The sequence below is a fragment of the Lynx canadensis genome, chromosome D4 (assembly GCF_007474595.2).
Source record: "Lynx canadensis isolate LIC74 chromosome D4, mLynCan4.pri.v2, whole genome shotgun sequence".
NCBI lineage: Eukaryota > Metazoa > Chordata > Mammalia > Carnivora > Felidae > Lynx > Lynx canadensis.
The window spans coordinates 56,298,409-56,324,240 of NC_044315.2; the positions used below are offsets into that span (position 1 = coordinate 56,298,409).

General features: G+C 52.0%; 4 protein-coding genes across 8 annotated transcripts; 2 read left to right on the forward strand and 2 right to left on the reverse strand.

The window, feature by feature from the left end:
- The first annotated feature begins 4,392 nt into the window (after positions 1 to 4,392).
- On the forward strand, positions 4,393 to 7,714 carry GALT (galactose-1-phosphate uridylyltransferase). Of its 2 annotated transcripts, none has more exons than XM_030293811.1 (11): positions 4,393 to 4,513; positions 4,818 to 4,987; positions 5,218 to 5,293; positions 5,380 to 5,428; positions 5,549 to 5,678; positions 5,832 to 5,888; positions 6,047 to 6,169; positions 6,448 to 6,580; positions 6,684 to 6,767; positions 7,086 to 7,240; positions 7,536 to 7,714. In XM_030293811.1, the coding sequence occupies exons 1-11, from the start codon at positions 4,432 to 4,434 to the stop codon at positions 7,614 to 7,616; spliced, it is 1,140 nt and encodes a 379-aa protein (XP_030149671.1). In that variant the 5' UTR covers positions 4,393 to 4,431; the 3' UTR covers positions 7,617 to 7,714. The 2 variants fall into 2 exon arrangements, with proteins under 2 accessions (XP_030149671.1, XP_030149672.1); XM_030293812.1 differs by lacking the exon at positions 4,393 to 4,513 and adding an exon at positions 4,525 to 4,657.
- Positions 7,715 to 9,299: 1,585 nt separating this feature from the next.
- Positions 9,300 to 25,161, forward strand: IL11RA (interleukin 11 receptor subunit alpha). 4 transcript variants are annotated; one of them, XM_030292986.1, is made up of 13 exons: positions 9,301 to 9,377; positions 12,326 to 12,425; positions 12,730 to 12,790; positions 13,516 to 13,685; positions 13,822 to 13,936; positions 14,317 to 14,349; positions 14,434 to 14,600; positions 15,275 to 15,438; positions 16,234 to 16,375; positions 16,642 to 16,761; positions 16,874 to 16,970; positions 17,223 to 17,305; positions 25,053 to 25,161. In XM_030292986.1, the coding sequence occupies exons 2-13, from the start codon at positions 12,326 to 12,328 to the stop codon at positions 25,076 to 25,078; spliced, it is 1,278 nt and encodes a 425-aa protein (XP_030148846.1). In that variant the 5' UTR covers positions 9,301 to 9,377; the 3' UTR covers positions 25,079 to 25,161. The 4 variants fall into 4 exon arrangements, with proteins under 4 accessions (XP_030148849.1, XP_030148846.1, XP_030148848.1 ...); XM_030292988.1 differs by lacking the exon at positions 25,053 to 25,161 and adding an exon at positions 17,807 to 18,232; XM_030292987.1 differs by lacking the exon at positions 9,301 to 9,377 and adding an exon at positions 11,049 to 11,115.
- CCL27 (C-C motif chemokine ligand 27) lies at positions 18,252 to 21,863 on the reverse strand. The gene is made up of 3 exons (XM_030292993.1): positions 18,966 to 21,863; positions 18,691 to 18,823; positions 18,252 to 18,492 (listed from the first exon to the last, which is right to left on the reverse strand). The coding sequence occupies exons 1-3, from the start codon at positions 19,042 to 19,044 to the stop codon at positions 18,381 to 18,383; spliced, it is 324 nt and encodes a 107-aa protein (XP_030148853.1). The 5' UTR covers positions 19,045 to 21,863; the 3' UTR covers positions 18,252 to 18,380.
- LOC115499230 lies at positions 21,885 to 22,886 on the reverse strand. Its single transcript, XM_030292996.1, has 4 exons — positions 22,823 to 22,886; positions 22,457 to 22,524; positions 22,168 to 22,227; positions 21,885 to 22,047 (listed from the first exon to the last, which is right to left on the reverse strand). Exons 2-4 carry the CDS (start codon positions 22,501 to 22,503, stop codon positions 21,891 to 21,893), a joined length of 264 nt encoding a protein of 87 aa, XP_030148856.1. The 5' UTR covers positions 22,504 to 22,524; positions 22,823 to 22,886; the 3' UTR covers positions 21,885 to 21,890.
- Positions 25,162 to 25,832: the final 671 nt, after the last annotated feature.

The window sequence follows — 25,832 nt, forward strand, 5'->3', positions numbered from 1 at the left end:
AGTATCACACATGATAGTGATGGAATGAAGGGTCAACACAGTCAAATGTAATTAAGAGGTCTGATAAAATGATGGGAAATGGTCATTGGGTTTCTCAGTAAGGGCATGCAGCAGAGATGATGCTATACAAATCTATTTCTTTTTGCTCTTGGGCAGCCATATTACATTCCACAGTATACTCTGTAGCAGATGAAGCCATATGATTGTGTTCTGGCCAATGAAGTATAGGCAGGAATGAGGTATGCCACTTCCAGGTCTGGCTCCCAACATCCTCTGAAATTCTTTACATTCTTACTCTTCCCCCATCTAATATCTTAGTAATAGGGAATTAAGTAGTGGAGAATTCTGAATGCTGCTTCGCCTCTCCCCCCACAATACACTTGCTAAGCCACTGAGTTTGCGGGGGGGGGGGGGGGGGGGGGGGGGGGGGGGGGGGGGGGAAGGGTGTTGTTTGCTACAGTAACTAAGTTTACTTAACCTATTACAGGCTGCTAGACATATTACAGTGTATCATGTAGGTAAGAGTAGAGGCTGGGAAGCTGGACTATTTTCTGAGAAACTTGGCCAAGAAGGGAAAGATAAAGAAGGGATTATCTAGAGGGGAATGCATGGTGGAGGGAACATGTTTTTGTATTGGCTCTGGCTTCTGTGATGCTTCTGAGCTGACCATCCTCTTAAGAACCTTGAGACTGAGGGGCTAACCTCAAAATCTGGTCTCTGCACCCCTGTTCCAGGCAAAGCCCTCTGGGACTGTCTAGGCCTGTGGCTTCCTTGGTCTTTCACAAGGATAGCACACAATGCTTTAAAAAAAATGGTCACAGCCATATTCTCCAGATGTTGTTAAGAAATAAAATTCAACCGGGGGGCGCCTGGGTGGCTCAGGCGGTTAAGCATCTGACTTCAGCTCAGGTCATGATCTCACAGTCTGAGTTTGAGTCCTGCATCCAGCCCTGTGCTGACAGCTCACAGCTCGGATTCTGTGTCTCCCACTCTCTCTGCCCCTTCCCTGCTTGCATTCTGTCTCTCTCAAAAATAAATAAACATTAAAAATTAAAAAATAAAATAAAATTCAACCAAGTAAATTTGAAGATATAATTGGCCTTATTAAACAATTCATGAATCAGGCAGCACCCCATCTAGCAAGTAGAAAGGACCTCCAAGCAAGAGATACACAAAATGTAAGATTTTTATAGGAAGAAGTCTGGAAAAAAAAGTTTTTAGCAAAAGAAAAGGATTGTTCCAGGCAAGTTTCTTTTCTGTTAGGGGGAAGAGCAGGGGATCTTACCATACAGATTACCTTATCTTCCTCTGGGGGAAGGAAAGGGCCCCATTGGTGCTAATTAGAAAATTCCTAACTGACCAGTTAAGACTACATCTCTAGGAAGGTTGAAACTGATGGGGTTTTATAGTGATGAGGGTTTGGAGCTGACAGCCAAGAGAGAATTTTCTTGAGACGTCTTTGGTGCAAAAGTGATTTTATTAAAGCACAGGAACAAGACTTGTGGGCAGAAAGAGCTGCACTGGGGTTGTGCAGAGTGACTGGTTACCTACTATGGAGTTGAGGGAGGTAAAGGCAAAAGGGAGACCTACAGGAGGACTTTGATATGCTAAAGAAGACTTATACAAAAGATGCCTGCGACCTTGCTATTGCCAAGCTAAGGTTGTTTTCCCTCTAGTAAGGCATTAACATTAAAACAGTAGGAGGTTCCTGGAGAAAAGTTACACTCTATTTTTACCTCAAGTATTTGTCAATGGGCTGCAGGTTATGAAGAAATTTAATTTTACCCGCCATTTCCTTCTTCCCTTTGTACCCTGTATCACCATGGAGGGGAGGGTGATACTAGGCGTTCCAGGAAACTGGGTCTGTAGGTTTCTGGAGATTAGGCTATTGATAAGATTGCCTTTTTCTTGTAATTTACTAAGATATTTGTAAACCGATGGAGACTCATGTCCTGTATGACTGTGATATCTGTCAGTTGGCCATTTGTTTTCTTTCCTTTCCTTTGCTCTTGGGCAGCCCAGGAATGCCTGAGGAATATCACACATATCCTACCTGGTGTGTGTGTGTGTACACACGCTTTGCCCTCAGCTTGCCTTTTGCTCCCTCATCAACACCACAATTAGTTTAGGCATTAAGCCCCAGTTTGGAGACTCCACTTAAGTGATGCCCGTTTGGGCCTGTGGTTTTCTTTTTAACAATGTTGCAGAAGAGATCACTCCTCTGGGATTTTGTAGGCAGAGAGCTCCATAGGCCCCATCTCACCCATTTTACTCTTCCCCCAAAAAGTGATCTTGGGGAGACAGAGGGGAGGTTTGGAAATGTTCCTGAAGAGATGTTTCTGAAAGGGATTAGGAATTAGTTGGTATGATCCAACAAGTGGCACCAAAGCATTGGTGTTCTTGGAAAAATAGAGCTGCCTCCAAAATCCAGTGACCCCAACAACAAAGATAGCTGGGAGAGAAAGGAAAGCAAATCTTGTATCCCAGCTCCACCCCCAAGGATGAAAAGCCAGTGGTATGTGTAAAATCCTCGTTTCTCAGTTCCCTGCTCCCTGCCCCCTACCTAGTGGCCTCTTCAGATTCCAGTCTGAGGACCTAGGGCAGAGATTAGGTAAATGAACTGTGACCCAGTTTTTGCATTTGAGCTGCAAAACACCTGGGTTGACCTGGCCTGGGTTGGGGGAAGGGGCCCTCCTGCTACTGCCAAGCTCTGTCCTGAGTCTCACTGAAATCTCAGAGCCATTTTAGAGCAGTAAGAAGAATCTGGAAATTGGGTTCAAATTTTAGCTTGGCCAGTCATCCTCTGGGTGAACTTGAAGCTTCTGTTCCTCACTGTGGAATGAGGAGGAGGTTCAAACAATATTTAGACATCTCTCTAAAATTGCTAGGGGAGAGGGCACCTGGGTAACTCGGTTGAGTGTCCAACTTCGACTCAGGTCATGATCTCACAGTTTGTGAGTTCAAGCCCCATATCAGGCTTGCTGCTGTTAGCATAGAAGCCCACTTCAGATACTCTGTCCTCCTCTCTCTGTCCCTCCCCCACGTCCCCGCGTGCGCTCTCTTAAAAATAAATAAAACATTAAAAAAAAAAAAGTGCTAGGGGAAGGGCATTGGGTGGCTCAGTCAGTTGAACTTCTGATTCTTGATTTCGGCTCAGGTCATGATCTCAGGAGTTGGTGAGATCGAGCCCTGCATCAAGATTGAGTCCTGCTCTGCCCTATCAGTGTGGGGGCCTGCTTCGGATAGTCTCTGTCTCTCTCTCTACCCCACCCCCCACCCTTACCCTGCTTGTGCTCTCTCTCTAAAAGAATAAACATTAAAAAAAAAGGAGTCTACAACTCTTTTAATGTTTATTTATTTTTGAGAGAGAGAGAGAGATACAGAGCACAAGTAGGGGAGGGGCAGAGTCGGATGTTTAACCGATTGAGCCACCCAGGCACCCCAAGAAGAGTTTACAACTCTTGATCTCGGGGTCATGAGTTTGAGCCCCACGTTTGGTGTAGTAATTACTTAAAATAAAATCTTAAAATAATAAATCAATGTGCCAGCAGAGGGATTGGTTTGAATTTTATCCTAGTATTAGCCAATTGGTTTGATCCAAGGAAACATTGGGAGAAGGGAAAGGGGTATGTAAAGGAAACACCCCTGATCCCACCTAGATGGTGGCTGGAGCTACTGACAGTCAAGCCCTCTCCCCACTTTCAGGTTTCTTGTAGCCCTCTCACACTGCCCACTTCTTGTGCTTTAGGCATGAGCATATAAGAGAGAGAATATGGTTACTTAGCCTTTTTTCCCCCCAAACCTGTTCTCCTGCCTGGAGGGGATGGGGTATGATTTTGGTAAAGTAGTTACTCCTCCATGTAACAGCTGAGGCCAGGGGTACAGCGGAAGCAGATCAATCCCACCCTCACCGCGATGCTAGTTTGCCTCTTCTACACCATAGGCATTGAGCAAGTAAGTGAGGTGATTGTGGATCCAGGGTTATATCCTTACTTGGCCGTAGAACTTAAGCCGCGGGAAGGCCGAGGCCATGCCTGACTTGTGTAGGGGATCCCTTTGTCCAAGTGGAGCCTAGGTGCCTGGCACACAGTAAATATTCATAGATATTCAGTAAATATTTGCTAAACAAATGACCTCGAATAGAGCAAAGAAATCTAAGCACCTTGGAGCTGAGGAATCTGCCATAAGCAGCTTTTACAGAGATTCTTCTAGGGTAGTAACTTAGCCCTGGGGTGTACGGGGAGGACCAAAGTCACCCCCCCAAAATACCAGGCTTTCCAGAGTCCCGCCCGCGGTTGAGCGGGCGGTCCCTTACGCAGTCACGTGCAGGTATATGGCCAATCACCGGGGGAGAGGCGGGGCATACCCAGAGGGTGGGAAGAGTCCGCGCTGCTGACTTTTCAGACGAATTCCACACCCGCAAGTGGTCTGATGTCGCGCAGCGGATCAGTTCCTGAGCAGCGCCAGCAGGCGTCGGAGGCGGACGCCACGGCCACAGCCTTCCGGGCGAGCGGTAACCACAGGGCTTCTGGGACTCGCTGGGACGCGGAACCGAGCCCTCCCTTTCCTTAGGAAGTTATCGTCCCTACCCCCAGGTCCGCGCGCCCACCCGGGCAGGCCTGCGAGACGAAGGGACACGCCTGAGTTGGGGCCGCAGGTTAATTGGAGCTGGAAAAGCTCAAGCCCCGGCCTTTAGCTCCTTCCTGAACGGGACAGGGCCAAGAGGGTGCTTCCGAACTTGGGCCTGCTAGTGAGTGAGACCTAGGACAGAGGTGGTCTGAGAGTTTGGCTGACTGATCGTGCCTCTCTGTCCCCAGAACATCAGCATATCCGCTATAACCCACTACAAGATGAGTGGGTGCTGGTGTCAGCTCACCGCATGAAGCGGCCCTGGCAGGGGCAAGTAGAGCCCCCGCTCTTGAAGACAGTTCCCCGCCATGACCCCCACAACCCTCTGTGTCCCGGGGCCACACGGGCCAATGGAGAGGTAAGACTTTAGAACCTACATGTGCAGCTGGGCCAGGAGTAGTAGCTTCCCCTTAGAGCTGCCCCTCACCCACAAGGAAGTGGACCTCCTTCTGGGTCATGTCGCACCAAGTCTTTCTGATCCCACAGCAGGCCTTCCACACTCCCTTGTAACCTGTCCAGTCCCTGAAGCCTGCCAGATGACAGGTGGGTATGAAGCAGCAAATGCTTCTAGCCCATTCTTGTCAGTAGGTGAATCCCTACTATGACGGCACCTTCCTGTTTGACAACGACTTCCCAGCTCTGCAGCCTGATGCCCCCAGTCCAGGTAACCTGGCTCTAGATGCTGTTGGAAAGAGAGGCTGGACCTCTTGTGGGACTTCTGCTGCAGAGAGTGATACCCCTCTTTCTCAGGACCCAGTGATCATCCCCTTTTCCAAGCAGAGGCTGCTCGAGGAGTTTGGTAACTATGGATTTCCTCACTTACCTTCAACCCAGGGCTTGGACTGAGCACGGGAATTGGACCCTGCCCCTAGCACAGCCAAGCCCTATATCTGTCATCTCTCCCTCCATCACCACCTAGTAAGGTCATGTGCTTCCACCCCTGGTCGGATGTAACGCTGCCACTCATGTCAGTCCCTGAGATCCGCACTGTCGTCGATGCCTGGGCCTCAGTGACAGAGGAGCTGGGTGCCCAGTACCCTTGGGTGCAGGTCTGTGAGGTCGCACCTTTCCCCGAATGGGCAGAGAGGGGGTGGTGCAGCTTTCGTTCTGGGAAGTGGTATTTCTGTTTTCACAGGGTGTGGTCTGGAGGGGCTGATTTGGTGTCTCTTTGGCTACTAAAGCTCCCTACCCCTATTTGATAGATCTTTGAAAACAAAGGGGCCATGATGGGCTGTTCCAACCCCCACCCCCACTGTCAGGTAAGTAAGTGAGTCAGGGGCTCCAGGGGATTTCTGGGGTGAGTCCAAGACAGTCCTGTGGGGAAGGGAACTAGAGGGACAGAGTAAGTATGCTTGTAATGTGGAGGCTTGGGGGTGAAGGATCTATCTGCCTATTCTCTCCTCCTGCCCCTTGATAGGTGTGGGCCAGTAGTTTCCTGCCAGATATTGCCCAGCGTGAGGAGCGATCTCAGAGGGCCTATCAAAGTCAGCATGGAGAGCCCCTGCTAATGGAGTATGGCCACCAGGAGCTGCTCAGAAGGGTAGGAGAAAGCCAGACCCTGTTTCCCCAAGGAGCCCCTAACCTCACCCCAAAAGAGAAAGGTGTGTGAAGGATGATAGAAGGAAAATAGCAGAGAGGCTTGATGGGAAGCCACAGCAGTAATCTAAAGGAAAGATGATGGTGGGTTAGATTAGAATGGTAGTGGTGGAGGTGGTAAGAAGCCATTAGATTCTGGGTATATTTTTTCTTCTCCTGCCTATCTGCTGACAACCCCCACCCCTCCACCTTGATGACTTCATTTCCAATTGGTCTGGCCAGGAACGTCTGGTCTTAACCAGTGAGCACTGGTTAGTATTGGTCCCCTTTTGGGCAGTGTGGCCCTTCCAGACACTGCTGCTGCCCCGTAGGCATGTACGGCGTCTGCCTGAGCTGACCCCTGCTGAGCGTGATGGTGAGTGTCCCAACTGGGACCCTGGGGCCAGGCACTGGGTACAGATGGCTCTGGTAGGGCCAGCATCTGCGCCTCAGGCTGAGAGTCAGACTCTTGATTCCAGATCTAGCCTCCATCATGAAGAAGCTCTTAACCAAGTATGACAACCTATTTGAGACATCCTTTCCCTACTCCATGGGCTGGCACGGTAAGGCTTTTTGAGCCCCACCCATGTCTAGCCCCAACACCATTTCTGAGGTCCTGAGACCTAGCTCAGTGGACTGCAACCCCCAGTGGGCTTTGAAATACTTGCTGAGGGAAGTGTCCAGAGCAGGGATGCTGGGACTGAAGGTGGAACTGCAAACTTGGTGCAACTATGTCTCCCAGTGTTTTCCAGTGTCTGGCCTACTCACTGGCAGGGAATGCTGGGAGATGTAGTTTTCATGTACCTAGCCTGGTTTGGGTATCGGGGCTAGTCTATAGAACTAAAAAATGGCCCTCCCCAGTTATCTCTTTTTCCTGTCAGGTGCTCCCACAGGATCAGAGGCTGGAGCCAATTGGGACCATTGGCAGTTGCATGCTCATTACTACCCTCCACTCCTGCGCTCTGCCACCATCCGGAAATTCATGGTTGGCTATGAAATGCTTGCCCAGGCACAGAGGGACCTCACCCCTGAGCAGGTCAGGTTTCAGAGCACCCTGGTTCCTTGGGTTCCCTTTTCTCTCCCATTTCCCCAAAGGAGCCCAGTGATCATGACCCTGAGAACCTGTATAACATAGGCATTCCTGAGGACTCAGGAGCTGCTCAGCTCTAGCCTCTGGTTATTCTGGCAGTCCTTATCCTCAGCCTTCTGGTCCTACAAGCCTTCCCTCCGCTGTCTTCTAGGCACTCATTACCACTGTTCTACTCATACCACTTCATACCACCATTCTGGGCAGCCCTTATCCTCCCTCATTTCCCCCTGTTCCCTTTCAGGCTGCAGAGAGACTAAGGATGCTTCCTGAGGTTCATTACTGCTTGGGGCAGAAGGACAGGGAGACAGCAACCATCGCCTGACCACGCTGACCACAGGGCCTTCTGCTTGAGGGATCCAGGGCCTAGGGTTTGGGAAGATGTGGGATCAATAAAACTAAACTGTGTTTCTCAAACTTTAATCACATAGTCTAATGCCAGAGGATTATGAACTATAACCCTTGGGGATCTGGGTTAAAGGCACAGTGCCAGCCACAACTTTCCTTTGTCTACAGATGTGCAAAAACTTAGAGTACAAATATTCCACCCCAAATCTCTGAACAAAATTAATACTTAATGTTATGTCTGGCCTATAGATTCTTTTACTCCTGGAGTAAACAAAGGCATCACAGTTTAAGAAACTTTTAAAATCTTGTGTTTTTGTCTGTGGCTAAGGGTTTGGGAAAGCCAAAGCACCCTTTACTGCCACCCCTAGGGTGTCAGCTCATCAAGCCTGGGCCTGAGGGTTTGGTGGGGAGCTGGTGAGCAAGATCCTGGTACCGGTGGTCAGTGGCCAGACACTGGGCTGCTGGCCAGAACCTTAGCTTTGTGAGAGACTGCAGCTTGGCTCTGCTCCAGCCCACAGGGGCTGAAGGGGCGGGTAGGGAGTGTACATGGCTTTGTATCCTTCTCTAGACTCTCACGTGCAGTATATATGTGCAGACTCTGCACACTTGTGTTCCCCATATGCCCCAGTCATTGCAGGGGAAGAAAGGAAAAAAACAGCTCTGGCAGGGAAGGGGCTATCAGAGTTAGGAGCCGCAGCACCTAGAAGGAGGGAGTGGTTTTTGGAGGGACCCTGGGTTCTACTCCCTCTCCTCTGGATGGTTTCCTTGGCAAGAATGTATACTGTAACAGTAACGGGGCATGCAACCCGGGAGACCTGATGCCACCTAGTATCCTCCAAACTTTTAGGTGAGGATAGGGCTTGTGAGCAATGCAAGGATGGCCAGAGGCTTTTTATCTTCATCTTCTCTCAAGGGACCTGAGTTTGGCAGGGGCTATCATGCCAAGACTAGACAGTGATGACTTGGCCCAGGAGAACCTTGGCTGCCTGCCTTCCAGTCCAGGGTTTTTTCTTGAGACCCTGAACAGGTAGGGTCTGGGACTTGGAGTCTCTGGAAGGAGCTCAGAAAGACATGGTACACATCTTCCTTGAGGTCCCAGTGACTGGGGAGTGGATGTGAACCCTGGGTGATTGGCTGGTTTCTTAAGGCATACACCTACACAAACACCGGACCCCACACTCGATTTGGCTGCCTTCTGGAATCATTTGGGAAATTTAAACTCTGATGCCAAGGCCAGTTTCCAGAGATTCGGATTTAATTGGTTTGGAGTGTGGCTTGGCAATTTTAAAACCACAGTGTTCGGCAAAGTTTCAGAACCATCGCACCACACAAGTCCTTATCTGGAGTCAGGGGTACCACAGCTCCTCCAGTCACCTGCCCAATGGCTCCTGAACCACTGAACTTGAGGTTTTGTTTTTGGACTGATGGAAGGAAGAGGGGCCTGAAAACTTCCAGTCCTGCGGTCCCAGGACAGGACTCTAGGCAAGGACCTAGGAATCTAACTCCAGACTCCGTCTCTCTCAGTCCCGGACGGGACAGGAAGTGTCCGGCAGAGGTGGGGTGGCGGTGATTGGCAGTTGGAGGCTCCAATGGGCCCAGACCCTCCCCCTTTTCACCCTTGTCCTTCCATTGGTGCCTGGGTGGAGCCGCCCCCACTGCGGGGGCCCCGGGGCGAGAGGGAGTAGAGGCCGGGGCAGAGGGCGAGGGCGGAGGGCGCTGGCGGCGGAGGCCGCAGAAGGTGAGGCCTGGTGGGGCCGGCGGGAGTATTGGAGGAAGCCTTGCCAGGAGAGGGCGGGGCAGGGTAGTGTACGATCTGAAGGGCCTGGAGTGATTGACCGACTGTCAGAGTGTGTGTGTGTGTGTGTGTGTGTGTGTGTGTGTGTCTCGATGTCAGTGTGTGGACCTGTAACTGAGTGTCACTTGGTGCAACTGGCAGTTAATATGACTGCGTGTGTCAGTGTGCGTGTGGTTGAGTCTGCATGTGGCTGTGCAAGTGTGGGATTATGTGTTCTGTCAATGTGCAGTTTTTGGGTTGTGTGTTTGTGTGAGAGGGCCTGTGACCACATGGGGAATGTATTTTGGGAAGGTCTCTGTGGGATTTAAGACTGTCTGCCAGTGTGAGAGTCGGGGGCTGGGTTTGTGTGTACCATTGTGTGACTTCAGCAGTAGCAGAGCAAGAGTGAGAGTTGTACTATGTGTGTGTCCTGTGTCCTGTGTTAGACTAGAAGTGGAGCTGTGTTGTACTTGGGGACCAACTTCAATAGTCAGTGGGACTGACCTTTCTATTTTAATGTCCAGAAAAGACAGACTCACCCCAACACACTTGGCTTCCCTTCCTTTCTGTGCTCTAGAGTCCCTGTCATTGGTTTACTGCTCCTTATTTTCTGTTTCCCTCAGTTTCCTTATATGTCTTTTTCTCTCCCTACTACTGCTTTCCTAGAGCTGTCATTTTCTGTGTCTCCTCACAGTTTTGTCTCCCCTGGTATCTCTGTGTATCTGCTTTTTAGTTCTGCTTCTCATGTCCTGTGCATCTCTGTGCCCCTATGCCTGACTTCCCTGTTCACCTTTGTCTTTTTGGCTACGTGGGGGCCTGGGGCAGTGATGAGATGTGGGATTTGCCATACTAAGAGCTCCCTAGAAGAGGGGACTCAAACCATGATGAAGATTTGCTTTTAGGGAGTGCTGTGACCCCATTGCAGGGGCAGAGTGCTAAGTATCTATGTATCTATGTGAGGGTATGAGTCTGAGTGACAATGAGTGTATCCATGTGACTGTGAGTGGCTGTATCTGAGAGTGTGTGTCTGAGGGTAAGTGTGGGTCTTATGTATCTGGCACCAAGGGACCAAAGGCATTTCCTGGTGCTGGGGCCCAAAGAGTGGAGGGGGAGGTGAGAAATGGCTGGAACGTCACGGGGCGGAGGAACTGGACTCTGGATTTTCTTTATATCCCCCAACCTGGGGCCTCCTTTCCCCTCAAAAAACAGCTAACTATGCCCTAAGGAAATATTTACTGGGGAGTGAAAAGAGTGGGGCATGAATCTCTGATTTTTCATTTGGTTATGTCCACATGTGTTCAAGGGAGTGTCTTTTTATTGATTGTGTCTATTAAGTCCACACATGAATGTGGCTGGGTGAAAACATAGGGAATCTCTCCCTGACAGGGATATAAGCAGCCCTCCTTTCCCTCTTGCTGGCCCTGGCTGTGCCTGTGGCTTCATTTCCAGACTGGGGGGAGGCCTCTTCCCTTCCCAGGGCCTCGGGTGGGAGGGGGGTGAAAGGAGAGGAGGGAGGAGGAGAGAGGGAGGTGGGGGCCTAGCTCAGGGCGGCTGAGCTCTAGGGCCCAGAGGGGCGGGGGGAGGGAAAGGGAAGGAGGGGATGATTCTGGGGTCCCAGAACTGAGTGGAGCTGAGACGGGTGCTGTAGCTGGTGGGAGGAAGTCCTGGAGGCCATGGACACTCAACCACTGGGATCACCGAGGTAGGGCGGGGCTGCGTAGGGTAAATGTTCTCTGGGTGGGGGGTGGGGGAGTGGGTAGGGGTGAGCCACTAGACACATTCAGACAGACACATGGAGGCCCTTACTCTGCTCTACTTGAGAGGGATCTGTGCTCTTCCTCTCCTAGAGCCCTTGCCTGCCTGGGCCCTCTCTGTTTCTGCTTCTTCTCCTGTCCGCATGGCCACTTCCCCACTGCTTTTCTCATCCTGCCCTTCTCCCATCCAGAATCCCTCTCTCCTAGCACCCCCACCTCCATATACACATGGTTGCTTACTCCCTCTGCCCTTCTACTTCCCTGCTGCCCAAGCCCATCCCTTGCCTCACTGAGCCCCTACCATCTCCCAGTCCTGATTTCTGAGCATCTCCTGGTTCTGTAGCCTCCACTCCAGGCCCCTTTCCCTGCAGGCTCCTAGCTCCTCTCAGCCTCCTCTCCCCTCCCCGACACCCTGTCTCCATCTCCTGGCTCTTCGCCCGCCCCCAGCCTCTGGCAGCAGCCAAGGCATCTGGATCTGCTTAACTCTGCAGTCTCAGCCTGCACCCTCGCCCCATCCAGCCTCACAGGCTCAAGACCAACAAGATTCCAGAGTCAGGCCCAGATGAGTGGTCCAAGGAGCCAGGCCCAGGAGAGAAGAGGCCTGGCAGCCAGAGCAGGGCTAGGCCTCATGGTAGGAGTACAGAGTGGACTCAGACCTACCATGACAGCCCTCCACCCAAGGGTGATGAAGGCTGTCTCAGGTCAGTCAGAGGCAAAGACTAGTCCTGGGCCAGGTGGGGGTAGACACTGGAATTCCCAACAGCTGGGTTGGAGGAGTTAATGGGAGTGACTGCGCTGGTGCCAGCACTTGGTGCCAGGGGTGGGTGCCAAGAGTGGTGTGTGTGTGGGGGGACTGCTGGCACAGTCTGTCGCCTCCGGCTTTTGTTCTGGGCCCTAGGCCCAGCACTGAGATGGAGGGTGTGAGGGTGTGTGTGTGTGTGTGTGTGTGTGTGTGTGTGTGTGCATGCATGCACACGCAGCACTGGGTATATGGTGGAAAGGAGACTTAGATCAGATCCCCTAATGTTTTCTGATATCCTTACCCAATTTGGTACCTTAGTTTTCTTCCTAGAACATCACAGTTTAGAAGAGGAAGAGGCAGGCTTTAGCCTCCAATCTGGGAATGGGGGATTGCTGACCCTACCTCTCTCCCCATAGATGAGCAGCAGCTGCTCAGGGCTGAGCAGGGTCCTGGTGGCCGTGGCTATAGCCCTGGTGTCCACCTCCTCCCCCTGCCCCCAGGCCTGGGGCCCCCCAGGTGAGAAGAATCCTGCTATATGACTCTAACTCTGACTTGTGACTTGCCACCCTCACTGTGGGCCCTTTCCATGCTTAGTCTATGACTCCCCAACCCCTGACATGAAACCTGGCAACATTCCCTCTCTACCCTGTCTTCTGACATCTGTCTCCAGATTATAACATGATGCTTTGACCCAATGACCACCCCCCCCCCACAGGGCTTAAAAGTCTGCCCCCTTACCCCATTGTGCTCACTGAGTGGGGGCTGGGATGGGAGAGAGGGAAAGGAAGAAAGAGCCTCTCCTCAGATGTGCCCTCCACAGGGGTCCAGTATGGGCAGCCTGGCAGGTCCATGACACTGTGTTGCCCTGGAGTGACTTCTGGGTAAGTGCCCCATCTGCCTATTGGGCTGATACTCATGACCCTTTCTTACTCTGTCCAGTCCTCATGTCCCTCCCATCCTTGCCCCCTGTGTCTATAATTCTCACCTCTCTAGCTATCCTAATCCTCAAACCATCCTTATTCAACAGAAAATTTCAACCAACATGTGTTGAGCACCTGCCAAGTCCCTGGTCTATTTTAGGCTCTGGGATCCAGCAGAGCACAAGCCTGGCAAGAAGCCTGCCCTTGCAGAGGTTACATTCTAGTAGGGCAGATGGACAATAAGCAAATAAGTATGGTACTTGCCAGGTACTAGTACCTGCAGGGCAGAAAATCAAAAGAAAGTGATGTGGAAGAGATAACTGATAACTGATTGGTTACTTTTTATTGGTAATCAGGGAAGGCTACTCTGAGGACGTAATATTGAAGCTAATTTCTGAAGGTCAGGAAAGAGGCAGAGGGAACAGCTAGTGCAAATGCCCTGAGGTGTGAATGAGTTCAATACTCTTGAACAGAAAGAACACAAGTGTGACTGGATTGTGGTGGGTGAAGGGGAGAGAGAGAGGAGCTGAAGAAGGAAAGGAAGGCAAGGGCTAGATCACCAGGGGCTTTGTAAGTCAGCAAAAGGACTCTGGTTTTTATTGCAAGCACAGTGAGAAGCCGATGGAGAGCTGTGGCTTGGCTTACACTTTAAATCTTCCCTCTATCATACGTCATCTCACCCCCAGGGCCCCGGTGTCCTGGTTTCGGGATGGGGAGACAAGGCTGCTCCAAGGACCTGACTCTGGGCTAGGGCATGAACTGGTCTTGGCCCGGGCAGACAGCACTGATGAAGGCACCTACATCTGCCGGACCCTGGATGGTGCACTTAAGGGCATTGTGACCCTACAGCTGGGCTGTGAGTTGGGGAGAGAGTATTGGGTGGCAGTGATGAGATAAGGGGCTCTTGGAGGGAGTCCAGGACCTGAGTAAGCCCTTTGGGATGGGGAGGACCTGGGGACTTCTCAGATTCTGGTTGTACCCTCTGCCTCTAGACCCCCCAGCCCGCCCTGTTGTCTCCTGCCAAGCAGCTGACTATGAGAACTTCTCCTGCACTTGGAGCCCCAGTCAGGTCAGCGGTTTACCCACCCGCTACCTCTCCTCCTACAGGTGTGTGCATGATTGGGTGTGTGTGCCTATACATTTTTTTTTAATGTTTATTTTGAGAGAGAGAGAGAGAGAGAGAGAGAGAGAGAGAGCATGCACATAAGTGGGAAAGGAGCAGAGGGGGAGAGAGAGAGAGAGAATCTCACTGTCAGTGTGGAGCCAGACATGGGTCTTGATCTCATGACTGTGAGATCATGACTTGCGCTGAAATCAAGAGTCAGATGCTTAAATGACTGAGCCACAAGCGCCCCTGTGCCTATACATTTGGGCGTGCAGGCACAACGTGGGTATGGGGGGCAGTGAGGGAGATCTTGAGGAAGGCCTTAGAGAGAGGGAGGATCCTCTTTTCCTTCCTGAACTCAGATGGCACCCTTCCCTGCCAGGAAGAAGACAGTACCAGGAGCTGATGGCCAGAGGTAGGACATAACAGAGAGGCTGGGGGCTCCAGCTAGGTCCCGCAGTGAGCCTTTCCAAGCTCAAGATCACATCCTCCCTCCTAGGATGAGTCCATCCACAGGGCCCTGGCCATGCCCACAGGATCCCCCAGGGGCTTCCCGCTGTGTAGTCCATGGGGCAGAATTCTGGAGCCAGTACCGAATCAATGTGACTGAGGTGAACCCCCTAGGGGCCAGTACACGCCTGCTGGATGTGAGCTTGCAGAGCATCTGTGAGTACTCATTCCTACTGCTTCCTCAGATCCCCACCTCAGAGACCCCAAATGGACTCCAGAGTACAGATAGTCCAACACAGAACCTCCCACTGTCAGAGTACCCAAATACTTCCTTCCTGACATAGACCCCATTTTAACATACAGATAGCCCCCATGGAGACTAAAAAGCCAAAGAGATCAGAGCCCAGCAGGCAGAGTTACTTCAGTCTCTAGAGGCTGCTGCCACTATCCCTCCTGGCTTCCTAGCCCCAGAGTTGCCTCTTTGCTTCTAGCCCTGTGTTGAAGGCCACCATGTCTCATGTCCTCCCTGCCTGGTGTAAGCCCTTGCTGGTCTCTCTTTCCTATTGATCTGTATGTGGGAGGGGGGAACTAAAGCTCTAGCTGAAATTTAGGCTAATTAATTTTCTTCCTTGAATAGAAAGCAAAATCACTCTTTAATTCACTAAACAAACACTTCAAAAACCTGTCCCTAGATCTCAGCTCATTTTATAATAGGGATGACAGACAAGTCCTGAGCCCAATGGATGGTCAAGCTTAAGATTTCCCCATACCCCTTGGAAGTGCCTCCCTCAGGTACCTTTAGGCATGCACCCACCTTCCCTTCGGAGGTAGTGGGGAGAAGGGACGGGTACCTGCTGCCTGTCCTGACTTTGTGTCTCCACTCCCCTCAGTGCGCCCTGACCCACCTCAGGGGCTTCGAGTAGAGTCGGTACCTGGCTACCCCCGCCGCCTGCGTGCCAGCTGGACATACCCGGCCTCCTGGCCCCGCCAGCCCCACTTTCTGCTCAAGTTCCGACTGCAGTACCGTCCAGCGCAGCATCCAGCCTGGTCCACGGTGAGACCTGGAGTATGTCCCAATCTGGGGCTATAGGTTCTGCCTCTGGTTTCATGTTCCTGGTTATTCTTCATTACTTTCTGGCACACTAGCAGGTCACTGAAGTCCTGTAACCTCCCCCCATACAGTGCTGTCCATGGGCCAGCCTTTGTGCTGGGTGCTTGGGTTGGAGCAGGGCCTGACAGGCCTAGCCTCTGCCCTGGGGGGCTGTAACTCTAACATAAACCCATCCGTGGGAAGACAGGAGTGGCTTTTTACAAATAACTTTTCTAGGAAAAGGAGTGCCTTTCACCCAGAGGCACAACCTCATACAAACCTTCATACACCCAGATGAAGATAATAGTGAATTCCCACCTCTGGAGATGTTAAAGATTGGCTAGCATCAAGTCAGGGGAGCAGCTGCCTCAGATAATAACCAATATTTATGGAGCACTGTCTGCTCGCCAGGCGCCATACTACACATTTTACATGCATTATCTTGTTCAGGTATATTCACCTCTACTTTACAAATGAAGAAACCGAGGCACAGAGCAGCCCAAGTGATATAGCAAAGATTTGAAACCTGGCAGTCTGATGACACAGCCTGTCTACATAACCACTATGTACTTTTGTCTTTCAAACACTAGGTGTAGACCTGACACCACCAGCCACCCCACATGAGGCCAGATGGCTCCAGCAGTCTGACAGGGACAGGACTGGGAGGAAGGGGTGCTGTTTGCTAACTGAGTCTGGAAGGCAGGTAGTCTTGGCACTTACAACCTGGATAAAGGGCCAAGGAACCATCTTCATTCCCAGGTGGAGCCAGCTGGATTGGAGGAAGTGATCACGGATGCTGTGGCTGGGCTGCCCCATGCTGTACGAGTCAGTGCCCGGGACTTTCTGGATGCTGGCACCTGGAGTGCCTGGAGCCCCGAGGCCTGGGGGACTCCAAGCATTGGTGAGAGACTGAGCCCCCGAGCCCAGGGCATGGGCGGAGAGCCAGCCCCACAGTCTCTGTCATCTGGACGGGTTTTCGGGTCTATGGTCTTCTTCGCTTCAGCTTGGGTTGCCTGCAGCCCCGCCCTCGCTTAAGCTCTGCCCCTCAGCTTCCACCTCTGTTAGGTCCCCAGAAGCTGGCTCTCCCCTTTCAGCTTCCACCTCCTGGGTACCCTCCCCCGCTCTTCCTCGTGTGGGCAATTCTTCTCAGGTCTCCCCTCCCTTCAGGGCCCCTGCCAAAGGAGATACCAGCTGGGGGCCACCCACACAAGCAGCTGGAGGAGGAGCCTCAGGCAGACTGCCTCGCTTCCCCCAGGCCCTCCCTCTTGCCAGATCCACGGCCACTTGGTGAGCTTGGGCAGGTGAACCAAGGTTGTAGAGGACAGGAAAGCCCCAGAGAGAAAGGATTTGGTTAGGCAGCCTCACTCTCACAGTGGCATGTGACCCTCCCCTCCCCCAGACCACAGGGACCCCCTGGAGCAGGTAGCGGTGCTGGCATCTTTGGGAATATTCTCTTTCCTCGGACTGGCAGCTGGGGCCCTGGCACTGGGGCTCTGGTAAGTAACTGCCATTGGCTCTCAAATTCTGATCCCACACAGATGCTTTAATACCCACAGACCAAACCCATTCCCACCCTTCATGATTTCCCACTGAAAAATTTATGATTCTGGAATGATTCCCCTACTCCCTCCAACCCCCAACTTCATTATTTTCACTGATTTTTCTCCTGACCCTTTACTAATACACTGTTTTGGAGGAGACAGATCCCCCACCATTGTCAGGGAGACAGCTGCCTTTTTATGCTCTAGGCTGAGACTGAGACCAGGTGGTAAGGATGGACCCCAAAAGCCTGGGTTCTTGGCTCCAGTGATTCCAGTGGACAAACTTCCAGGTGAGTAGGACCTCTAGGAGGTTTGGACCTGGAGATGTGTGCCCTCATTTTGAGTGTCTGGATTAAGAGCCAGATGCTCTAGTCATTGTAAGAGTGTTGGAAATCAGAGTTGGGTCACTTCATTCTTCTGAGCTCAGGAATGGAACTTTCATTCTTGAGTCCTTGGGCTCAGAATGCAGTCTCTTCCTTCTCTTACACAGTATTGGGGATCCTAGATGGGCCCCTTATTTTCAGGGTGTTAAGCTCAGAGTTGGACATCTATCCTGATTCTTGGGGTATCTTGGATCAGAGCTGGGTCCTCTCCCTTATTCTTAATGTACCTGGGCCTAGAACTAGTTATACTCCCTCATCTTTAGGGTATTGGGGTTCAATCAGAGCTGGGCACCCCTATTCATTCTTGAAGTGTTGGGCTCAGAGCTGGGTCCCTTCCTTCATTCTCAGGGTGTCTGGGCCAAGATCCAGTCCTATTATCTCCCTTGATTTGCCTCCTGCTTCTTCTAGGAGCCCCAAACCTGTAGATGACCCAGGAGGGCTTCAGCTGATTCCACCTATAACTCTGTCTTGCTGGTGTGGATGGACAGACAGATAAAACCCAGGCAGGATAGATCCCCATGGAGGCAGGGGGGCAGGGAGTGGCCTCAGCTGGAAGTTCTGTTTGGAGCCCATTTCTATGAGACCCTGTGTTCCCAACCTGCCAGCTGGAAGTGTCCAGACGTCTGATTTCATCTCAGAGTTGGAGGTCTACCAGAGTAATGTGTGTAGATGAGTACGTTTGTGTCCATGTGTGCCCATGTGTATGTGAGGTAGGGAATGTGTGTTCTCTAAATATATGCATGTAGGTGCCTGGGGAGTATGTGTGGGTCCTTGGCTCTTGACCTTGCCCCTGGAGGGGTTTGTGAAGATGTGAATAAAGAGAATGAAGAGGTTCTTCTGTTTATTGACATGTCACCCAGCTTCAGATTCAGGGCTCACAGGAGAACGCATAGAACTTGGAGACCACAGTCAGAGACTATTATCCAATGATGCTTTATTATTTTGGCTATTAGGGCCCCTGGTCCATTTTCCCTATCAGCTCCTAATTCAGGTTAGGCAGAATACCCTGGAATCTCCTCCCTTGGCGCTCAAACCACCGAGCCAGGCTGCGGTTCTGAGGATGGATGCAGACACTGCGTCGAGACAAGTGAAGCCTGGGAAAGGAAAGGTGCAAAGCCATAGTCATAGCTTGGAGATGACATTAGGGTCCAGGGGTTAGGGCAAAGGCTAAATGAAAACCTGAGTCAGCATCAGAATTAGCAACTGGGGCTGGGGCTGGGGTTGGGGTCAGCATCAGGTTGGGACTGAGGTCAGAGTCAGGGGTCAATATGAGGGGCAGGGTCAGAGCTCACACGAAGGCCTGGAGGTGACAGTCCCCATCAGCTTCCTGCAGTTCCACCCGGATGACTTTCCTTAGTAGCTTGTTCGAGAGTGGCTGGCGGTAGAGCTGAGTACAGCAGGTAATGCTGGGTGACAGCAGCAGTGCTAGGGGACAATGGGGCCATGTGTTCAGAGGACTCCTGACCCCAAACCCTTCTATCAGACAGCTGGAGGATGGACTTCCTGGGTCCCTTTCCCTCCACCGATTTACCCAAATCCCTGGCCTTCTAGACCCCCAAGCACTCACCTGCTCCAGGGTCTGGGGTCAGCAGCAGCAGTAGCAGAAGGAGGCTGCTTGTGGGTGAGGGCCCCTTCATGCTGCTCATCTTGGATACTTCTCTCTTCTCCTCCTCCCCTACCTTTTATCTGGGTGCCTTTTACCTGGGGCACCAGGTGAGTCAGAGGCAGGTGAAGATGTATTGCTCATCCTGTGACATTCCTGAGCCCTAATTGCCACAGACCCCTTCCTCTTCTAGGGCTGCCATTTCCCATGGCTTCTAAGCCCTGGACAGAGAAGCTGGAGAGAGGGGTACTGCATGATGTGAAGGCTGATGACACAGTGGCCAAGTAAGGGCAGCTAAGGATCCACGGTGGTATCCAATGATGGACATTCATACTCATATACCCATAGTCACATTCATAGTCACACCTCAATCACTCAGTCAACCTCACATGGTCAGACAACCAAGGACAGAATCATATAGCCCCAGTTGGCCTCAAAGTCCCACTCCCACACAGTTGTGTCTTCACAATCATCCAGTCACACAATCATATGAACACACACAAATTCTGATAGGGGAATTTTGGGTGGGGTGGGAGCAGAGGGCAGGCCAGCACCAACTTGCCTTCATCTTCCCCTCTATATACTTCCTGTCCTAGCCTGCCTGTCTTATCAGGAGAAATTGATGAGAATGGGTCCCTAAAGCAAGTCCTTCTGGCTGAGGATGAGTCTTGGCTGGAACAGTTACATCCAGAGTGAGAAGCCGGGACAAGGCCCTTTTTGGTACTGGGGTACCTTGGGGATGATGAAGTAGGGGCTGCTTTTCCCAGGGAGATGAGACAGGGAGGAAGGATGGGGTGGAAAGATGAAAGAAGGTAAAGTTCTTTGGTGCCAGGTTGCTGATGTCAAACAGGGAAAAGACCCAAGAAATCTTACCTTCCTGTTTTTGCCTAGTCCTATCCCAGAAATGCCAGCCTCTTGCCAGGAGGGGTGCCTGGGGTTTCCAGAATCAGTCTCTGGTTTATGCAGACATCAGACTCAAGAGCTCAATGAGCTTTCTTTTGTTCTATTCAAATTCCAGCCAGGCCCTGCTCCCCAGCCAGGTCCTGTAATACCACCCCTGCCCCAACCCAGGCCCCAACCCTTACTCTCTGCATCCCATCCTCTTGCTAAAGCCCCAACCTCTCATCTCCTCCCTGTCTCTTCTCTCCTATCCTATAACCAGCCCTAATTCCCTTTTTCCCCTCACCCTCTAAAACAAAAGTTCTCCTCCTCTTCTTGTGCTTTCAAGGAAGCTGGGAACTGCCTATGGTGGGGGCAAGTTGCTAAGTTTAGTGCCCCTGGCACCTTGAAGAATTTCCCACTCCTGGTCTGGGGATTTCAACCCTCAAGTCTTGCTCTGTATTCGAAACATAAACTGAGTCATAACCCAGTAATCCAGACTTTATCTGGTTGTTGCAGGGGTGCCTTGTGCAGCCTTCTGCTCTGTGGCCAGCTATCCTCTATGGGGCAGGCCTTCTCTTGGGATAGGGACCCAAACCTGTCCTGGGCATCTTTCTGCTGCAGGGTTGCTGAAACAATCAGGAGGGACCATCAGTTCCAAGAGTAGGAACTAGTCCCCCTCCCATGCTGAACAATTCGTTTCTCCTCTCTTCTGTCCAGGGTGAGGCTTGAAGGTCTTTCCCTGGAGTTTGTCTTGTGAATACTCAGGAATTCTGATAGTGTCCTGGTGAGGTGTAGGCCCTGGGCTTGACAGGGTACTCCACTTTTGACAGGGTTCTTGATGTAGACATTGTGAGGAAATGGCTCAAGAGTCTGGGTCTGTTCTTGAAGGTGGCCACAACCCAGAGGTCACTCATCTTGAACTGATAGTACCAGAGGCCTTAGGGTCTCTCTCCCACCCTCCAGTCCGGACATGTACCCCAGAGCTCAGGTGCAGCTCTTGAGGTGCCATTGTTTTATTACAGATCTCCATCAGCTGGCTGTCTGCCATATACTTTGTGGTCTTTTCTGGACCAATCGGTCCAGACACCTGGGAAGGCAAGAAATGAGTTCTTTTGGGTATGTACCCATTTCTCCCCTTTGGCTTCTCCAAAGATAGGGCCAAGTGGTTTCCCCAGCCACAAGCTGCTGTGGCAGGGGCAGCCCCAGGCTAAAAGTTAGCTTTGTCCTCATCCATACACTGGGCTGTCTCTTTAACTTCATCTTCTGGTACCTTTTCTGATGCTGGAACCAGTCCCTAACAGAAGCAGGCCCACCAGGAGGCCCTCACCCTCAGCACTTTAGGACCTAGAGGGTCTCAGGTTAACTAGATGACAAGATAGAAAGGGGTGGCAAGGGGCAGTGGCCTTTGAGTTCTAGGGACACAGCAAGAACTGTTAGGTAAGCTGATGCCAGGTATCTTTAAACCCGAGAAAAGACCGGAGGAGCCAAAAGTTGGGTTATTAACTGTAAGAAAGATCTCCAACAGTCCCAAGTAATTCCCCTGTGGCAGGTTGAGGGAGTCAGCCTCTAAGAAACTTCCCCTCCCCTCCCTGCCTACTTCCTACAACACTGGGCTTAAAATATTTTAGATTCACTCTCAGACAAAGAAGATGCTTCAGACACCTGGCAAAGTCCTTTCTAGGAGGGAAGTGGAACACATCTATGTGGGGATACGGGTGGAAGAAAAGACCAGGACAGGACTATTTAGTTCTCTGCATATAGGCTACTTACAGGGAGGGGTGGGGGGTGGGGGGTGGGGAGGTTAGGTGGCAGAGGGCAGTTAAAGACAGTAATGGGAGGCCTGATACTGATGAGGGATCCTTAGGAATAACGGGGGCCTGGATATGGAAGGGCACCCAATCAGGGAGGGAGGCCCTGTCAGTAACGAGAAGCAGGCGTGTAGAGGGGCTCCCAGACCGAATGGCGGCAGCGGCGGCAGAGTCAGGAGGGCAGCACGGTGACTTCGGTTTAAATCTTTAATGCACCGGCTGGCTGGGCAGTGGCGGCGGGGGTGCGGCGAGGGAGGCCGCGACCTGAGCGCTGGGGGGCAGGGCCCAGTCCGCTTGACAGACAGCTCATCAGGCCTCGCAGAGGCTCCAACTTCTGCTCCCGCGGATGCGCCGAGCTGCAGGGCAACCCGACACTGGCATAAGGCAAGGAGGGGACTCCCAGATTACCCCCATCCGTCCCCCGAGGCTGAGCCTCGTATGCCCCGGGCGGGTCCGCGGCGTCGCAGCCCCCTCACCTCCTGTCCCTCCGCCACATGCGCAGCCAGGGGAAAAAGTAGAAGCAACCCCAGTAGATCCTGCGGAGAGAAGGCAGAGCCGGCCGGGTGGGCGGGGCTGACCCCACAGACTCTGCGGTTTAGACGCCTCGCCCCTCTCTAGGAAGGCTCCGCCCCGCCCTTTAGAGGCGGTTCCCTTCGCAGCCCACGCCCCTTGAGGGGCCCCACGCCTCCCGCCCGCAGAGAACTCGCGCCCTCCCCCACCCCGGAGCGGCTAGGTTCCTCCTCCGCAGAACCCGCCTCCACTCACTCCTCCTCCGCCTCCAGCGCCACCTCGTATCTCCTCAATCCCGACATGTCCTGGGCTCCGAACGTCTCCTGGGGAGCAGCATGATTGGGTCAAGGATTCTCCAACCCCATGTCCCCCTCTCTGTCATTCTCAGGACCCGTCTGACCTGTTCTCAGGTAATCTGAGGCAGGTGCCCCCCGGAAGCCTCAATTGCCACATCGGGATAGGGTGGGGGATTGAAAAATTGGGAGGCACCAGACGTTAAAGAATTAGGAGGTCGGTCACCTCGGGGATCTGGGACATTTAGGGGATCAGGGAGAAAGGCTTTGCGGTCATGGACCTGGGATATTCGGGGCCCTGGGTGAGGATTTCGGGGGTGGGGATCACCTGGAGGGGGGCTGAGGGGTCGGCGCAGCCTAAACTCCCGCCCTCCTTGGCTCCACCCCGGAAACAGACCGTTACCGTTACGTCATAGGGACTCCGTCGCGCACCAGGGGTGGGGCTTGCCTATTACCCGGAAGGAGCGAAGTCAGGGCATTCCTTCAACGGAGGCGGAGTCAAAGTGACACACTGGAGGTGGAGCCAGGGTCTATCTATCCTAAGGGGGCGGAGTCGGGCCTTATTACTAGGATGTGGAGCACAGGACATTCTTTTACAGGGATAGAGTCAGATTCTGTAGCTCTCTCCCTGGAGACCAGGGAGCAAGAAAAGAGCTTTGGGACGCAATCCAGTACTGTTTTCCCAATCCTCTCTCCCCTTTCTTTGGCTTCTGCCCTGCCACTTGTCTTTCTTGTCTGCCTTATTCCACTTGTATGACCCGGGTCTGAGGAGGAATAGGTCTCCAGAGAGGGCCCAGCCTAGATGGAGCAGGCTGCGGGAGTACTTGTGTGAGTGGCCTCGTTAATGGTCAGAAGGTTACAACCCTTCCTCTCTGAGCTGAAAGCTATCTTCCTGTGATTTTTGTTCCTACTGTCATTCAATTCAGCAAATTTATCATGCTATGAATGGGTATACAGCAGTAGAGAATACAGATTATTACAGTACACAGCACACTGGATGGAGGCAACAGAGGGTGCTGCAGTAGAGTCCAGAAAGAGCAATTAACCCATTATGAAACGTTGGACATAGCTGCCCCAGTTGGTCTGGGGATGGAGGAAGGGAGCCTTCTAGCTGGACTGTAAGGGAGAGAGTGACCAGAAATAAGTGAAGTGAAAGTTCCCTCAGGCTGAAGTGTGGAGAATGGAGACAACTACTCTCTCCCCTCATCCCACCTTCTTTCTCCCTGTCTCATACCTCTTTTCCTATGCTTGGGCCACAAGATGGCAGACAGATCCATGGGTACTAGTTGGGCTTTATTGGAAACATTACAGTCTGGGTGTGGAGGAGAAGCTGTGCTCCTGCCACACTCATCCCTGCTTACACTTAGACTCACATTCACACTGCAGGCCCTGTCCCGGCAGGGTCAGGTCTGGTGCAGAGTTGCCAGAAGGCTGGTCCTCTCTTCTGGTCCTTTGTTCCTCAGAGCCTCGATGATTCACGGGGCTCCCTCTGAGACTGTCATGGGTTAATGACTGTGGTACTTGTTCTAGGGGAAAGAGAGGCAGGGTCACGGGTGTCTTGGGCAGGGGCTCTGAGGGAGAAGGCAGGGCTAAGGGAGAGCTGGGCTTGCCTTTGCAGAGTTCTGCGAGTTCCAGATGATGTGGTCCATCGAGGGCTGTTCTGGGGTGTACAGAGCTGGTGACCTCTCAGCACAGTGAACCTGGAATCAGAAGGAATGGAACAGCCCTGAAACCCAGCTTCCTGGCAGGCCCTGGTGTGAGGGGCAGAAACTGAGGACCATATCTAGGAACCTGTTTCAGGGGCTTCCTTGTGGGGAGGAGCTTGGCAAGGAGAAGGGGAGTAAGATGGTGAGTGGAGGCCCAGGTGATGGAGCAAGTGATTGGGAGAAGTAGAGACTGGTTACTCTTCACCCCCCACCCACAAGACAACAGCACCTTGTAGCCATTGTTGAGGAGGAGGTAGCAGCAAAAAGGCACCAAAAATGTTCCTGGGAATTGGTGTTGGTTCACCAAGAGAGTCCTCAGAGTTGTTGGCATCATTCAGAGCTGGGTGGGTGGGTGGGTGTAGGGGTTAGGGCTTGAGGGGCTTTAAGGTGGGAAGACCATAGTCCTGACTAGAATTCAGGATGCCTGTGTCCAGGGTCATAGCTTTAATGTTCCTCTCTTTCCCATCCATGTGCACTGTCCTTTTCTTCCTCTGGAAACCTAGGCTAAAGGAGATAGAGCCTCTAGAGAGAAGGGCAGCCAGAGTACTGACCCATGTAGGAATACTGGGGACACAGGCACATCTATATCACACAGGTACACACATGGGACACAGGAACACCCACACTACACACGCCCATGTATAGATTGCACAGGAATATACACAATGCACAGGTAAACCCACAGTACACAAGGACACATAATCACAAGGACACACCCATTTGGCACATGTACACTGTCAGGTTCACAGACACACTTGGACCTGGGTGTTGACCTGAACTCACAGTCTCTTTCACAGATTCCCTGATCCCTCCTCTGCCCCTCATCTTACCATTTGCTTACTTACTTTCCAGGGGAGACCAAGAAATCAGTATGCTGAGAAGAGGAGAGGTGCTGTGCGGGGGGCCATGGAAGATGGATAGAGATGGACAAATGGGTAGAATTTTTGGGAGCAGCAAATGTGTGGCTTGCAGGAATCCTTCTGCTTTGTGTGGAGTCTGTGTGAGACTGTGAGACTGGGTGGAAGAGAGTGAGTGGAAGAGTGAGAGTGAAGGTAAGGGAATCCACGGTGGTCCCGTGATGTATGCGTGAGCCTGTGTGAGACTATAGTTATCTCTGGTTTATGGCCTCCTGAAGCTTTCTTTTTTTACATCCAGAAATTTTTTCCTTTCTGTTGTGTAATAAAGAATTTTGACTGCTCTTTGTTCCTGATTTCTGAAAGTTAGTCTTTAAATCTTTGAATTTCCCAAGTAATAGGAGTGTCTTTGTTATTTATGAGTCCTGCTGATTGTCACACCTGAGTTTATGCTAAGAGATGAGATGACTTAGGATCATCTGGGAGCTGGTCACCAGGAAGACTAACCATGTCACTGGAGAGCTGGAGCTTTGAGCCTGCACAACCTCTGGGAAGGGGAGGTGCGCTGGAGATTGAGTTCAGCCAACAATGCAGTCATGCTTACGTAATGAAATCTCAGTAAAAATTCTGGACACCAGGGGTTCCTGGGTGACTCGGTTGGGCACCTGACTCTTGATTTTGGCTCAGGTCATGATCTTGCGGTTTGTGAGGTCAAGCCCTGTGTTGGGCTCTATGTGGATGGTGCAGAGCCTGCTTGGGATTCTTTCTCTCCTCTCTC

What these genes read in the sequence shown, in the direction of transcription:
- IL11RA (XM_030292986.1), top strand. Translation starts at nt 12,326, where the DNA reads ATGAGCAGCAGCTGCTCAGGGCTGAGCAGGGTCCTGGTGGCCGTGGCT. An exon ending in AGCATCCAGCCTGGTCCACG is followed by an intron (nt 15,439 to 16,233) that starts GTGAGACCTGGA and finishes CTTCATTCCCAG; the next exon opens with GTGGAGCCAGCTGGATTGGA. An exon ending in TCCAGTGGACAAACTTCCAG is followed by an intron (nt 17,306 to 25,052) that starts GTGAGTAGGACC and finishes CTTACTTTCCAG; the next exon opens with GGGAGACCAAGAAATCAGTA.
- LOC115499230 (XM_030292996.1), bottom strand. Translation starts at nt 22,503, where the DNA reads ATGTCGGGATTGAGGAGATACGAGGTGGCGCTGGAGGCGGAGGAGGA. An exon ending in GCGCTGGAGGCGGAGGAGGA is followed by an intron (nt 22,228 to 22,456) that starts GTGAGTGGAGGC and finishes TTCTCTCCGCAG; the next exon opens with GATCTACTGGGGTTGCTTCT. An exon ending in ATGTGGCGGAGGGACAGGAG is followed by an intron (nt 22,048 to 22,167) that starts GTGAGGGGGCTG and finishes GTTGCCCTGCAG; the next exon opens with CTCGGCGCATCCGCGGGAGC.
- GALT (XM_030293811.1), top strand. Translation starts at nt 4,432, where the DNA reads ATGTCGCGCAGCGGATCAGTTCCTGAGCAGCGCCAGCAGGCGTCGGAG. An exon ending in CACAGCCTTCCGGGCGAGCG is followed by an intron (nt 4,514 to 4,817) that starts GTAACCACAGGG and finishes CTCTGTCCCCAG; the next exon opens with AACATCAGCATATCCGCTAT. An exon ending in GAGGCTGCTCGAGGAGTTTG is followed by an intron (nt 5,429 to 5,548) that starts GTAACTATGGAT and finishes ATCACCACCTAG; the next exon opens with TAAGGTCATGTGCTTCCACC.
- CCL27 (XM_030292993.1), bottom strand. Translation starts at nt 19,044, where the DNA reads ATGAGCAGCATGAAGGGGCCCTCACCCACAAGCAGCCTCCTTCTGCTA. An exon ending in GACCCCAGACCCTGGAGCAG is followed by an intron (nt 18,824 to 18,965) that starts GTGAGTGCTTGG and finishes ATTGTCCCCTAG; the next exon opens with CACTGCTGCTGTCACCCAGC. An exon ending in TGTCACCTCCAGGCCTTCGT is followed by an intron (nt 18,493 to 18,690) that starts GTGAGCTCTGAC and finishes TTCCTTTCCCAG; the next exon opens with GCTTCACTTGTCTCGACGCA.